Source organism: Gallus gallus, chromosome 7 (genome assembly GCF_016699485.2).
Source record: "Gallus gallus isolate bGalGal1 chromosome 7, bGalGal1.mat.broiler.GRCg7b, whole genome shotgun sequence".
NCBI lineage: Eukaryota > Metazoa > Chordata > Aves > Galliformes > Phasianidae > Gallus > Gallus gallus.
In genome coordinates this window covers 28,512,441-28,528,322 of record NC_052538.1, presented here as the reverse complement: position 1 = coordinate 28,528,322, position 15,882 = coordinate 28,512,441, and the positions used below count along the sequence as shown (strand labels likewise).

At 36.8% G+C, this 15,882-nt stretch overlaps 1 protein-coding gene across 4 annotated transcripts in view; it reads right to left on the bottom strand.

The window, feature by feature from the left end:
• Positions 1-225: 225 nt before the first annotated feature.
• Positions 226-15,882, bottom strand: part of CCDC93 (coiled-coil domain containing 93) — a 32,832-nt gene continuing 17,175 nt past the window's right edge. For 3 of the 4 annotated variants that reach the window (XM_015289827.4, XM_046943631.1, NM_001031262.2), the window contains exons 12-23: positions 15,254-15,370; positions 13,480-13,542; positions 13,142-13,215; positions 12,512-12,593; positions 11,567-11,638; positions 10,351-10,422; positions 9,975-10,083; positions 7,671-7,753; positions 5,957-5,994; positions 4,423-4,507; positions 3,143-3,256; positions 226-1,507 (exon numbers count right to left, since the gene is read on the bottom strand). In XM_015289827.4, coding sequence (XP_015145313.2) covers positions 1,454-1,507; positions 3,143-3,256; positions 4,423-4,507; positions 5,957-5,994; positions 7,671-7,753; positions 9,975-10,083; positions 10,351-10,422; positions 11,567-11,638; positions 12,512-12,593; positions 13,142-13,215; positions 13,480-13,542; positions 15,254-15,370 — 963 coding nt within the window. In that variant the 3' untranslated portion in view covers positions 226-1,453. Of the gene's footprint in view, positions 1,508-3,141; positions 3,257-4,422; positions 4,508-5,956; positions 5,995-7,670; positions 7,754-9,974; positions 10,084-10,350; positions 10,423-11,566; positions 11,639-12,511; positions 12,594-13,141; positions 13,216-13,479; positions 13,543-15,253; positions 15,371-15,882 lie in introns of those variants that run through there. The other variant, XR_005861253.1, reaches the window with a different exon arrangement.

Genomic DNA, 15,882 nt, shown 5'->3' with positions numbered 1-15,882 from the left:
TGTGATGAACTTGTACCATCTCTGCTGACAGTTCTGTACCATAAGCAAATGTCTATGCAAAAACAAATCTTACCCTTCTGTGGATCAGCTCTGCGTACAGCATGTTTGATAGTTTGTTCCAGATACCTAAACATCAAGCTTAACAAAAGCAGCAAGAGATAACACGTTACCAAACACTATGTGACACACAAAAGCATTTCCGCTAGTGAATATCAAGACACTACATTTACAGAATTCATCTTTTAATGCACCTGCAATTCAAAATCATATTAAGGCAACTATATCAACCTTAAGTGTGGAACCTTGAAGTGCCATCCTAAAAACACAATAGCAAAAGTTCACTGAATTCTAAACATCTTTTTATTTTGTATTTGCTGCCATAGAAAGTAATCTATCAGCAGCCATCAGCGTTACTGGGGAAAAATAATGCGGTTTTCCTTTTCCTGAACAAAAGATGTGATGTACATTAAGTCAGTCCAAAATCCTGATGTTAAGTACAAAAAGCAACTGTTTGAATTATAAAATACCATACATACAGATATAAAAACGTTTCAGAAAAAGTGTTCCACAAAGTTTCTAAACCTTCAAGGACAAATCTTCAGTAGGGTAGATAGGCTGTTGTCTTCACAGGTGAGCATCAGGTCATTTGAGTAGAAAGTCTGAATATTTATCCTCCTATGTTACAGCTGACACAGACTTAGACTTTCATCCCAGCCAGGGATAACACACGATGGCTCTAGTGATTAAGGTATTTTTCCTGGAGTTATTAATTTAACAAGTGCATACTCTATATATAAAAAAGGAAATTTCAAACAAAATTATACAACTGCTAGACTTTATAAAAATATAGATCTATATTTTTACATGAGAATTATCCAAGCTAAGTTTCCATTTTCTTCTGTCTTAACCATTAGAAATTAATTTTTATTCCTCTGGAATCTTCTCTTGAGTTTAAATTAAAACGGTGTGAAGTTATTAGCCGGTGGAAAGTTTTGGGAACCATCTTCTGTGTTTATGTTTGGCCAAAATTAACAAGCTACTGCACCTTGCAGCGCTCATCTTACGGTACTGGACATACTACACAGTCTATATCTACTTATTGCAGAATTTTGGAGTTCTTCAGCATTAAAACCCAAATTAAAAACCATCTTCATTGTCCTTACCGTGAAGAAAAAAAAAACAACAACAGAAATAAATAAAATTAGACAGTATTTCTGTTTTGCTGTACTGCATTAACTCTTTACTGTGTAGTGGAGGCAATAATGAATAATACAGCCATTTGATGAAGGAATGTAAAAGAGTACATACTGGAAAAAAAATCCCAGACTTTACAGCTGTGTGTATGTACATACACACGCATGTCTACAACTGCAGCTGTAACTGTCACTTCACAAAAGAGATTTAATGTATAGACTGAACAATCATATAGATCAACTTCACCAGCTGGAGATCTTCAGGAAGAACTAGCTTTCAGCTTGGACAGCAGCATTTCGTTCTTACGACATTCCTGTTAACAGCAAGCAAACAGATAAGGTAGTTATTCTTAACCCTATTGTACGTACCTGCACATCAGCAAACCAAAGCCTCATCTTTGAAAGACCTCCAAAATACAAAGTAGTCTGGAATGAGTGATGAATTGAAGTGAACTCTTGCTTCATCCACAATGTTATTCCAATGGAAAATTGATTAAACTTCATGACATACACACCAAAAGGAATGCTGCTTGACCATTAGTGTAAAGTTGTTAGAAGTAGATAGAGTATATCCACCTATTTATTTCTACATTGAAAAAATGTGAAATTGAGATTACTTTTTGAACATCTGAAAATTCAGAAGACAGTCTGCAAGATGTCAGTGTCCAGGAAACCATTCTTGGTCAAGAAATGTATGAACATAGGCATATACCATCTGTTTTCAACCACACAACCACAATTTTTTATCGTTATTTTTAAAAATACCAAGATTGAATAGAAGTTCTCTCACAGGGTAGTGCAAGACAAATGGCTTTTTTCTGCTTCAAAAAAAAAAACCCAAAGTAACAAAAACCTCCACAACCACCTAACTTCTTCAAAGAGGATGCAAAACACTGCCAGAAAAGTAGAACATCTCCCAGAGCACATCATCCAAAACAGGAGGGGCTACCCCAGAATAAACCAGAAAGATTTCTTTTCTCCCCAAAACTTCTGAAGCCAAACGTCAATTTTGCCTGGCAGCACTACTTTCATTACCATGGTAACAATTAACAGAAGCACACGTTATGATGTGACTCAAGAAAAGTGACATGAATGAAAGGTTAAACAGTCCTTCCACAGCAAGTTAAATACAAGGATGGTTACTAAAGTATTTATGACTGCAAAGACATTAGATTGCCTCTCTTACACATTTCCACAACCCTCTTTGCTCCAACGCCTAACTGCTGCTCATAGATCTCCAGGAGATTCCATCTTGAAACCTAAATATACAGCTTGCTCAGTAACAAATTAATACTTCTCTTTTAACGTAGAGGGGTGCTAGCCAATCAGTGTCAAAAGAATTTTCAGAATAAAAGTTAGAGTCCAAAAATAATGTGGAAACACCCACAAAGAGACAATGTTAACACGTAATAAAGTATAACTGTGCAAAACTTGAAAGACATAATTGTTTTGGCTTGTTTCTGTTGTGATTAGAATTGTGAATATGACAACACAAAATTAACAAAATAAAAACAATACCATTTGTTGCCCTCTAAATTGCCATGGAGTAGAAATGCAGTAAGGAACTACATTATGAGCCTTACAAAAAAAAAAGAATAAAAAAAATTCATAGTTCTGCTAGCGATGAGAGTACATTTCATCCATTCACACAATATGAATACTGCCCATTTCTAGGCAATGATATAAAACTCATTCCAAAGATGAGACTGTCAGCTTCCTCATAAGCCAATTCTAACTCTTTGTGATTTAACACCGCTAAGTCACCAGAAACTAAAAGTAGAAAGTAAGAAAAAGCTCAGACAAACCCATATATTTAGAAATGTGCTCTTAACCGAAAGCAAAGTTGATAATTTGCTTCAAAGCAATCAGTGTATCTGAGCAGAACTTCTTAAATGACTCCTGCTCAGTTCAAGTATTCGCCAACTTACGCTAGCAAAAAACGTTCTTACCTCTTTAAATTCTTTCACTGTTTTAAAGTAAAGCCTCTGTTTCTCTAGAAGCTCTAAGTATTCATCATTCAACTGATCTCTTCGCATTTTATTTTCTTGCTTCTTCTTTTCCATCTGTTGGTATACAGCAAGGATTAAAGGTCATTTACTGTATAAGAAACACACATAAAAGCACATAAGGTGTAAGAAATAATTTTCTATAATGATGCTTCACAAATGCCTTGTACTTTAAGCACAGATAACATTTAGGCCAACTCTTAAGAAAAATGAAAAAGCTCAAGTGGACATCTCAGTATCAGTGGCACTGTAAAGCAGCATTCAGAATTGAGCTAAGGTTCTGCAAGCCCAGAATTTTGCCCACCAAACAGGTCTACATCAGTGATGACGTGGTGAAATTAACAGGAAACTGCAGCCTTTTGATGAAATAACAAGATCTTGATTTGGTTGTTTATGCTAGTTGTACCTATCAGAGCAGGGCACATCTTTAATTTCTCTGTGTAACTTTAACTTGCTCAAGACCCACACATGAAAATTACCTTTTGTCTTTGTGCCAAATTTGTGACAAACAACTCAAGCCTCTAAATGGAAAGATCAGCTCTTATTATAGAGAAGGCTACCTTCCTCTCAGGAATAGAGGCTACTGACAAGCACTACTTAAAGCTATCCCACTGCATGCAAATACAACCGTGGACACCTTTAGTTGAAGTAACTATTGGCTCACGTGTGTACATCCGCCCAAGACCACTTAAGGCAAAGTCCACTGAGGCTGAACTTTCACAGAACAGCCACTCAGTGTTACCAGAAGCAATTCTGTCTTCTCTGCAGTAACTCCTGGGCTCTGCACACCCACAAAGCCCTTTCACTTGACCTATGGGCACAACACACTTTTCTAAATCTACTCAACACCAGAAAGTGAGTCTAACATAGGCACAGTTGTACTTGTGCATTTTCCAAATGGAAAAAATTCCCATTGACCTCAGGGACTTCAGTGAGACTTTGGGTACATACAGCTGTTTCATGCATCTACAACACTACATAGCCAGTAACAAGGAATATAAAATTCCCACCAGCAGAGAAGCGTTAACAGTACCTCTCTTCTACTCTATTCATTTACATTTCAGCAGTGAGCAGTTTCTTACGGATGAGAAAAAAAATACTTGTTATTTGCTTGCTTAATTTGCACCTCACATACTGAATTTTTCTGTGCATAGTTATTATCCGAGAGGCTTTTCTGAAATCATTTTCAGGTTCTATTAGAGAAAGTGAGAAGTGTCTCAGACCTTCATTCGATTCTGTTTGATGCCTTCTACAATCTGCTCCATCTGTCGCAAGAACTGCTCACGAGAACCAGAAGATGCCATTGCTCTGGGGAAAAAAACAAAAGCAACAAACTGATATGCATGTGGGATAATGCATCTCATCTACAATTACCTTGTGTATTCACCAACGTCCAAGTGTTTGCATTACTTAGTATTCTATGTAAAAAAAATAATCTTTTTAATCTCTGATTTCAAGTAACAGTGCAGAACTTCAGCTGATATAAGCTATCAAAGAGATGGAAACAGAGACTACAGAGCTCATCATCAGAGTTCTCCCTGACAGTTCAACTCTCTCGTGTGTTTTCAAGAAATAAATTGCTATTAACTGACCAAGAGCACAAACTTGTAAGAAAAGCAGCTGATTCAAATATAAAGAAGGTGTGTGGAGGACTAGGAGAACAGTTAATATTCTAAAACATTATTTTGCGTCCTAACAGGAAAAGCCCTGATGTAATTTTGGGCTCATAACTTATCTTGAACAGATAAAGGGAAACAAAGAAAAAACCACCCCCCACCCATCAATACAGCCAACCAAATCCCAGCTGCCAGTTATAGTACTGGGTTCTACTGAATGGACAGAATCAGAAGGATCTCATCACTGAGACACAGAACAGATCTACAGTTCCTGCTGCAAAGAAGAACGCTTGAAATACCTAATTGTTTGGCCTTGTTTCTGTTGTAATTAGAATTTTGAATATAACAATAAAAAATAAAAATTTCTGAGCCAACATAAAACAGCACAAGTGTGTATGTTCACGGAGGTGTACAAGAAATGTTTAAGTGCTGGACTGAGGGACATGGTTTAGTGGGAAATATTGGTGATAGGAGGATGGTTGGACTGGATGATCTTGGAGGTCTTCTCCAACCCTGGTGATTCTATAGTATAGAGATCGTTACTTAGGAGAAAAAAAAATTACTTAAAAATTAAGAGACCATCTCCTTGCCTATGACTCTTCTGAACTGTACTACCATGCCAAAATTCACTCTGGAACTTTTTTCCCCTTAAGTCAAAAAAGCACCAGAAAGAAATAAACATTGGCTGCATCACAGATGGTATTTTGACCTTAGGTGTCCAAAAGAACTATGATTTGACTTCACACTTCACCAAAGCCTTTAAATACTGAGTTAGTCTATAAAAAACATTCAAAATATGTCTGAATCTAATGTTTTGTATATAATATAACTACAGCTTCACAAAATGGAGAAAAATATTTCAATTAACGCCAGGAAAATTAAGACTGAACTTCTTTACACAACCACAACTGAACAACCACATATTAAAAACATATGTTGACTATAAAAGTTAAGTAATTCCAAGTCTAAAATTTCCCCAAACATTGGCTTAAACAGAATTAATAAACTATTTTATTAAACAGTTTAAGTTAATAAAATATACTAATGCATTTTTAGAGTCCATTACTCATTCCCCCTCCTATTTTTCCAACCAGCCATAATACTCATTGCAACTATCAAGAGAAAAATGACCATTACTTACTGATGAAAGTTGTCATGGATAGAATTCAGTAAATTGACCTGTGAATTAAGAAAAAAAAAAAAAAAGAAAAGGAAGAAAATAGCTGATATTCTGATATCACTATGAGTAGCTCCTGCTACAAGATACTGGCATTGCACTTAAGACAAAGAAATCTGTACCAACATTAACAAGAGTTATTTTGCTGCTCTTGGTATAACTCACCCAGCTGATTAAACTGCCTATATTTTTATTACTATCTAAAGATTGCTGAGAGCACTAAAATTCACTAATTAGCAATGAATGAGATTCCTCATGGCTTTCAATACCTCTTCCAAGTCTCCTGCAGTTAAACCTTCCAAGCAGTTTCTCCTTATGATGAATACTTGGAAATGTACTGAACAAATCTAAGCATTGCAAACTGAACCATTTGCCTTAACTGCTACAGAAAGCAGAACTGACCTCCCTCAAATCTACAGTCTTCCATATAAATGCAACTGCAATAGGCACGTGCGCTGCAGAACCTGCAGCTGTTCCTGACCTTACTATGAAACAAATTCTGAGCAGATTCCAAAGCTACGACACTTAAAGATTCCTGTTACTTAGAGGCAAGTGATCACTCACTGCGTGACTCATCAATACTTGCCAAATCCACATCCCTGCCCTGAAATATTTCCCATAAGCTTGTGTTTAAGAATGCAGTTCTACAGTTTGTACCACAAAACAGTCAAGTAATGAAAAGTAGTATTGCACAACTGTTGCACAGTAAGAAGCTGATGTGCTACCCTGCACAGCAATGAAGCCAGACTATAAAACCCGTGAAGCAAAGACATAATGAAAGACTCAATATAAAAGCATTTTAATAAATAAAACTTTCAAAGTATGATTAAAACCATTAACTGCATAAGAAGAGACTTTCACGTCAGAACCGTAACCTTTACAGCCGTAATTCCACTGCATTGCATTTCCCTCCATTTGTTGAGCAAATTTTATAAAAGGGTTGGGTGTTTGTAAACACAGAAAATAAAAACAAACAAACAAACAGACCCCACTAAAACCACCAAACCAAGCAAGAAATCTTCAGAAGACAATACTACATACTTAAGAAAGCTATGACTGCACAAGAAGCCATTTAAGCACCTCTCTCATGATTGACATCAAGCTAAATGAAATGCCTGGACAGTTTATTTGCCTTTTGAAATTATATCCATGCAAGTGCAGCTTGGAACTTGGAAGTTACACGCAGCATACATTAACTGCTGAAGAACATTTCTGCTTTTAGACCTATTCTATCAGTTGTTCACGTGCCCTCTAAAAAAGTCATATAAACTACTGATTTTCTAAACTGAAAATCATCTAGTACACATATTAGGATCCACCACTTAAGGGATGGAAATGGTCATTCACTAACTTCAAAAACAGGTATCTTTTTGTTGTCATAAATTTGACAACCACTTGGTCTCACAAGCTAAGCAGAGAGAGATTTGCTCATCAGATGTTACTCATGTTTTGTTCACACAGTGAGCAGTTTAAACATGCTTTACAAACCAATGTACTTTTTACAACCCAGATCATTTCCACCTCAACATCAGAAATATTCGTATGAACCAACTGTCTCCATTTTACTTTCACAGACTGATAACTTAGCTCTGACATGGCTAAATAGTTTTTACTTAGCTTTCACTTTCTCCTTCTCCATAGACCGAATATTTAGAAAACAGCAGTAACACTTTCTTACCTCCTTTTCCAAATATACTTTTTTATCATCCAGTGTATTATAAAGAGTAAAGAACTGCTTTGTTTCTTTGTGAGTTGCTGAGACTGCAAAGAAAAAAAAAAAAGGTAGAATAATAAAAGAGCATGAGTGAAATGGAACCTATACAAGTACTCCGCAGGCTTTGTATAATGCACTGCTATCAATAATGGAACACACTCTCTAATACATTCTGGAAGAATATTTCCTCTGTATTAAATCTCCAGCAGGGCTTGGAGCTACCAGATTTTATGAGAACTGAACTCCAAAACAACACAGTTTGATGTTTAACCCCAGATACTGACAGTCCTTTATGCAAACGTACATTGGCACTATCTGCTGTGCTCCCTTACCACTCTCTGTTCACTCTTCCTTCACAAGCTTTACCCTTAGACAATACAGGCTGCTGTGCTGCTAACAGTTGCCCTAGATAACTTGTGCACTGGTGGGTCACAGTGCAGGGGTACTGATTTTCTAACAGTACTGTGTGGAAAAAAACAGTACATTAAACTGCATCTTGCAAGCTATGAATGTGCAAGATACCCAAGGAGGCTTTCAAACAACAAAAGCTTTCTTTCCTTCTTTACAGTGTATTTCAGCTGATAGCATTACATACTATTCTCTTTCCAAAAAATGCTGTTGTAGGTGAGCAGATGCTGGTCACAGCTCAGTGGGGAAAGTAAGGCTCAGACACACCTTCCATTTGGGCCTACAAGATAATGATTGATACTCAAGTCTCTGAAGTGTTCATCTCTTCTTAATATCTCCACTGACTACGGAAACCTAAGATGGTGGGAAAAAGCTCAGCGGAGAAGGACAACTGGCAAAAATTATTTCAGTTAACATATCAAGCACTGTCTAGAATTCTGAACCCAGAAAAAAAAGTAGGGGTTTAAAAAGACCAAATGGTTTAGTGATGAAAATTATTCCAAAAGTCACAAGTAAGCCAGCTAAACTAGACTGAAATCATCACATTAAACTCTACCAGCTAACAAGCTGCCCATCTTTAAACAAGATCTTTATTGAACCAATATATTGGACTAAGGTTTTGAATGGAGCCATTAACAGACAGCACAACTCTCCTGCCACATCATAACACCACTAAACCTCCAGCTTCTTAAAGGAAGTCCTACTGCTTGATGATGTTTTCCAGCTGAAGCGAAACAGCTGTTCACATCTCAGAGTTGAATGCTTTAGTGACAGAAATCCAGCACTGACTACTTCTGCAGCATGAGCTGTGAGCAAAGAGCTTTTCCACTGCTGCAACTGACCCTGTATCCTAGAAAGCATACTGAGCACCCAGAGCCTGAAAGCATCAAGGAATTCAGGAAAGGCTGAGATAGGCTGGAAAAATCAGTAAGGGCTGTTCAGCACGCTCTACAAAGAGACCTTCCAGCTGCTGCTGCTTTGAAATCAGGCTGTTGCTTGAAGAAGTGCATGAACAGAATGACCTCCAACAGGTTTATACCGTCTTGATCAGTCCTGTTTTTGCAGGACTTTCTGCGAAATTGAAGTGTTTCCCAAACCTCTCCTTTCCTGCAGCTCTTCCTTATCTTGTAGCAGTTCTGGCTGTGATAATAATATATATATATACACACACGCATATACACACACCCATGTTTATATTTAATAGCAGGGAATACTGAAACTTAGAAGCATTCCAGTACAGAACCACTGAGGCTGGAAGGTGCCTGTGAAGGTTGCCCTGTCCAAAATACCTTGGACCCAGAAGTCCAAAAATCTGTTTTTGGCAACTCTAAAGATCTCCTGAATCTGGCCAAATGAAAAATCTCCTAAGAAAAAAAAAAAAAAAGCCCACAATTCTCAGGAAGATTTGCTACAAGTTTTCAGCTCTATTTTCTAAGACATTAGCCTGGATAGCACAGGTTCCTGGCCAGGAGACTGAGCACAGCATTATTCTAAGTTACCGCATTTATTTTGTGCTACAGAAAACAGAGTTCCAGGAAATTCAAAGCAACTTAAATCTAATTCATTAGTATATGGTGAATTAAGGACTTTCTAAACACAGTGGTCATTGACCTATATGACTGGACCTGTTACAACCAGAATTTACTCCAAAAATCATGTGCATCAAGTTTTGCCCACAAGAGAATTCTTATAACCAGCTTATAAAACCTTGAAAACAGGGTATATAATGCGAATATCAAACAACCCCTAAAGTACACAGAATTAGCAATTGCTATTGTTACACACCATAAGTTTAAAATGCAATTGCCCTCGTTCTGGGGCTTTAGCCTTCAGTAGAATGTTCCTGCTTGATATACATACCCTGACTGTAAAGTTCAATAAATCTCTTCTGATACTGTGTTAGCTCAGCTCGGCTGGGTACTTCATCAATCTTGCGCTGTAAAATCGCTATTTCTCTGTTTCTTCGTGCCTGAATAGAAAGTTAGGAGGGGAGAAAACAAAGCCTCTTCTTGCTCTCTTCTTAAAATGGATGAAGCCCCCCAAGCAGTACTTTGTTACTAAATAATTAATGTTTGTTGTTTTGTTTTTTAAGGTGTTGGCTGAGGCACAATATTATTTTGTAAATGATTTGTGATTTTTTTTTTTTTATAATTACAACTAAAAGTAAAATTAGTATTAAAAGTGACAGGGTGAGAAAAGCTTTAATTGTTTCGTCTAAGTAAGTTTATAGACTTACCAACAATAGGCGGATCTTTTGAAGTTTTTCCTTCTCAGTTTGGTACTGCTGGTCTATAAGCTTATTCGGCTCCTAGAATTCAAAAACCCAAAACAATTGTGGATTACAGTGACAAATGAGAGCTGCAATTACAGAAATGTGCAGATTGAGTTTTGTCTGTATTTCTATCTTCCACTGAATGGCTCCCACTAGAACACCATCATCACTTGCTGATTTTTTAAACAATGATTGACAACTTTCATCTTTCACAGCAAACAAGCTAAGACTTTTAGATTTTAAAGATCTGTCAGCTGTTTTTCCACTGCTTGCAAAAGTCCCACAAAATGAAGCTACGTATCCAAAGATTCTCTGTAACTACTGTGTAGATGTTTAGTGCACACTTTGATTCATCAGCAGGGTTCAGAGAATCATAGAATGGTTTGGGTTGGAAAGGACCCAAGGATTAAGATCTAACCCGCCCTGTCACAGGCAGGGCCACCAACCTCCGGAACGGTAAGGATAAACACAGCCCAGAACAGAAAGCAAGCCCTCTGATATGTATCCTACACTTCCTGCAATGAGCATAGATCACTTTTTCTTCTTTAAATATTTAAGTTACATTTTCATTTTTTCATGCTGTGTTCAGAAGGACAGCAGCATCACTGAACCAATAATCTACCTGATTCCTGGCAGACAAGTATATCAAATGTTTACTCATCAAGACAATTAAGTCGAGTGCTTCATTTTCTGTTCATTCATTATTCACTGCCATCAGTTTGGTTGCACTGGCGTTAAACCTAATTTCAGATAGCTGCTAATTGTATGCAGTGTTCTAAGCCCCTGAAAACTTGTGCTTCCATCCTTCAAACATATCCACCTTTGAAGGGAAAAGAAAAGACCTCCAGAACAAACATATTTTCTGAGGAGGATCTGTTTATGCCATAAATATGCACTTCCCGTAATACAACATCCAGAGATTCTTCTCTGATACTACAAAGAAAAAAGTAAAAGGGACAAAAATATACTGTGGTCATTTTTATTCTATTTTTTTATTATTATTATTGTTTATTAGCCTGAGCTGTGGATTTACCACAGTTGGAACAGGTGGAGAACAGAATTCTTCAGAAATTGCAACAGGTCTTTTTATCCTAACTAGAATGTGCCCAAGTCAGAAGGACATAAACCAACATTTTAAAACACAAATTGAAAATAAGCTCTTCACACACTTGCTATTTACCTCTTCCTCCCCATTTTCTGCTGCCTCAGCTTTCAAATTCTCAATATCTTGTTGAAGCCGCTCCATTTCTTCCTATTCAAAAAAAAGGAGTTTATACTGCTTTTAGTTGAGACCTATTCTCTTAAAAGGGGATGGCAGGAGGCTTGATATCATACAAGTGTAACAAAAATTATGGTGCTGACAATACACTTTCTTTTAAAATTTTTAAAGACCAAATAGCAATCCCTGCCCCCAGGGTTAAGCATGCTTTACAGCTCATTACATAAAACTGAATATCTAATTTATCCAACACAGGAACAGATTTATTTCTTACTTGTAAATATACTTGCAAATATACTTTGTTAAGTAAAACATACAATGAGTGACATAGAAAATGAGAAGCTAAGGAAACAATGAAATACTACAACAGCAACAGCATGACACAGAACTGTAATGCACGGTATTCCTAACAATGAATGAACCTAAAGTCAGCTGCAAGGTCATTTCCATCAGAATTCTTCAGAGTTTTCTAAAATGTTTATATAGGAAAACAAGGTTTCTGTGCTCAGTATCTGCCAGAGTGCAGTATGCCTTTTCACTTCTTTTCATTCCATTAAATTCCATCCCCTACTGTTTAAATAGATGAGAATGAAAACAAATCTCTCTGATCATATTTCTGGGCAGTCTATAAACACAGCTGTAATACACTGCAATTAAACAGCCAAGCTGAAACACTACTCTGAAAACTGTAACACATTTATCTCAGTCTTTGTATCTGTAGCGGTCTGCTCCAAAGCTAGGGGCTTTCAACAAGATTTCCACTTTGGCACTGGGCTCCTTAGGTCATTGCTGGCTCATCTAAGAAGATGAAATGGGGGAAATGGGAAGAAAGGACAAAACAGGAAAAAGTATGATGCTTGTTTATCAAGTTGTAACTGAACTGTCATCTAAGAAACTAAAACTTACCCTACAATGTGCTTTGAATTCTTGCTCCTGGCTTTTGAGGTTTTCATTCATGGCTACCAGCATTCGCAGATTCTGTAACACACTAAATTTGAAGACCCAGCAAAACTGCATTAGTCTTTTCATTTCTAACTTGAGCTATGGAGAACTAGAAGACATTGGAACAAGCTTAGTTTTATACAACTTTCCAATGAAGCCTATGTAAATTAAAAATCCAAATATCATGACAGGATAAATAAAAATCTGATACTACCTCAAGTATTTAAACATTTTGTGATATTCTGACCTCAATATAGTGGAAATTTTCAGAGAGCACCCTATTTAATCTATGCAAGATTGAGGTTTCAAATACAAAGAATATCAAAATAGCAAGGCTTCAAATACACATTTAGTGTTCTTGTGCTTGTACTATATTTAAATTTCTACAATTACTTTCTACTACAGGTTGAGATTTTTCCACTCAGAATTAATTATTTGGTAATCTTCTCCCGACCAGTGGAAGAAAGCTAGAGAATTTATTTTTTTAAACGATAATTCTTTGCTTAGGTTGAAAAAGCAAGACATAACGAACAACTTATTTTAAAACCATCCTTTTTTATAAGTTCAAAAGCCACAAAGGAGAAAAAAACTTACCTAGAATCTGCTTGGGATTCTATTGTTTCTAAGGCTGCCAGTTCTTTGTCCAGCTTTTCACTGTAACTCTTGACCTAAGAAATGTAATTAACAGTAATCCTCATAACAGTATCACAAAAAGGTCTCCCTTTTTAGGCAATGTAACAACTAAATAAAAATCAATCTGTTTCTTTGGGATCAGAAAAGTAGAAATTCACAAACTCAAAACTTTCTTAACATAAAAGTTACCAATCAGCTTCCCCATTTAATACATCCCTCCACATAAAACTTCTTAAAAGAATTCTCAGAAACAATTCTGCTACAGTAAGTGCACAGAAAAAAAAACAAAAAAAGATTACCTCAGTTAATGTCTTTTTTGCTTCGGTACATTTTGCCTGTAGATCAACAAATTTAGCTTGCAGCTATTGTAAAGAGAAAGAACAGAGTATGATTCTAAATTCATGCGAATAGCAATATTTGAGATGTTGAAAATGGATATCTGTTAAACAGGCAAACCATCACAATCAAGGTATTTTCTTGTCTGAGTCCATTTTATTCTAAGTACTCTGAACATTTACTACCAGCAAATACTTTCCACCCGTCCTTCTTGATGTATTAGGTCCTCGAATAAACAGCAGCTTTTACAAAAGGGATTCCAGCAGAAAAGTAACTTATTGGACTGAATCTTTGCTGAAGTGCTGAAGTTATTTAGCCTGGCTATGATAGACAAGTTCCATTCCAGGCAAAAAAGAGAGTCCCATTTTTTACTTCTCCAAATAAGCTAGGGTGATTCAAGACCGACATAAAAACATGATGAGACTGTACGATAGAATTGTCCATACCAATACAGCAAGTGGTTATTTGATTTGATTTTGGGAAACTATGGAAAATCCACTAAGTAGGCAGTTACCAAAAGGCCACAGACTATTTCACTTTGTCAGATAGCTTAGTGGCTAATTTTATATCAATATCTTTCTCTAAAATACTTATAGTTTAACGTAACGTCGCAAGCAGAAACAATAGAAATAGGACAAGGGTTAGAAAAGAAGCAGAAAAGCAGAAGAGCTGCAAATAAGAAAATACAGGTTTGGCTTTCTGATTCACTTCTTTTCCTGATGTTTTAGTTTGCCATTCACAATGTAGAGTTGTGATCCAACACCTCACTCATTCCTATCCACAGGGAAACTTAGAAGAATATTTTTTTTTTATTACAATTTTCATATTTCTCACCAATAGGCCAAATTTGAGCTAGTTGAAAAAAAATCCTAATTTAAGCCCGAAGTCCACATTTCATGAAAACTGGCACAAAAAAGAACTATTTGATAGGAGAACTCTTGCCAGAAATTACTCCAGTACTGAAGCAAGAATTTCACAATCACACTTTAAGAGAAAGTCTTGACTATCACTGATTTCAGCTTCTTCTATCTTACCCTACAAAAGCTGCCTTTGGCAAATGGCAAAAGAAGGTCTGCTAGGAAATTTTTACTTTAGTAAAGTGATGAAAGAATTCTATTTGGCTTACAGCTGCCAGTACTTCCTTCCGTACAAAAAACAAACCGATATGGACTGAAAATAACCAACACAGAATTGAATGGTCCTCAACTGTTAAAATGGCAAAGAGCACTACAGGACTAAGAAAATATTTAAGTATTCCTGCAGATACAAAGTTCATCTGGCAACTAAAAGTGGGTTTGTAAATAAGGACTCTGCTATTCTGTCTGTGGCTTACAAGCTCATTTTCTCTCCACTGCAAACTGCAGCCGTCGCAGCACCATGTGGAAAGGAAGCAAATACATTTTTGCATACACCAGGAAAACGGATAAAGGAAATGACTTGCACCAGAAATTAAAAGGTAATCCACTCAGCATGCACCAAGTAACAGGAATATTCTGTGTTACTAATTCAGCAGCTACACTATGCTACAATTCTGCAGAATGCCAGAACTGTCTGCCCCAGAAAAAATGATTCTGAACATCTCAGACACTGGGGATCCTTCCTGCTTTCCAGATTATAAGGATACAGCCCAAAACAGCTGCAAGACTCACCCACAACTACTAAGCTCACTTACCAGTCTCTCTTGCCATCCACCACATTTATCAATTTTTTCTTCTTTGTTCCCCACACAATTCTTACCTCTTCCAGGAGTTTGGTTTTCTGCAAAATCTGCTTATTCAGAGATGCCACCTTCCTTCTGTGTTGTTGAGCAGCTCCAAGCCTTTCTGGTCGCTCCTCAGCGGAAAGCTCAGACTGCTAAAATAAAGAACAGTAACAGCCTGTTGAATGTCATGTCAATGTGTTTTGCTTCTACAGTAGCTAAGGAGACGCCAAACTGGAGCACACTTGGGATATTCCTCACCAAGAACTGTGTCCCACAGTCCAACAGAAACAATGACTTACCAATTTAACTAAAGCCAAGGTAAGAAAGCAGTCAAATAGTAAATTACATCCCAAAGGATTAGTTAAAGTAAGTTAGCGAGGTGCTGTGGGAATGGTTAAGAATACTGCAATAATTGATTTATTGTACTATACTGCATCAGCATCACAGTTAAACCTGCTAGGGTTTTCAAACAAGAACAACAGCACCACAGATATGCTGAAAATCCCCTTAAGCAGCAGCACTGCTTCAGTATTTCCTCAGCTTGTTGAATTGGAGATCACCCATACCTGAATACGTAAATCCAGAACTCTCAAAAACATCCAACAGTTGTCTGTAGATATTGAAACACTAGCATAGATACAGCAAGCTGAATGACAATGACATA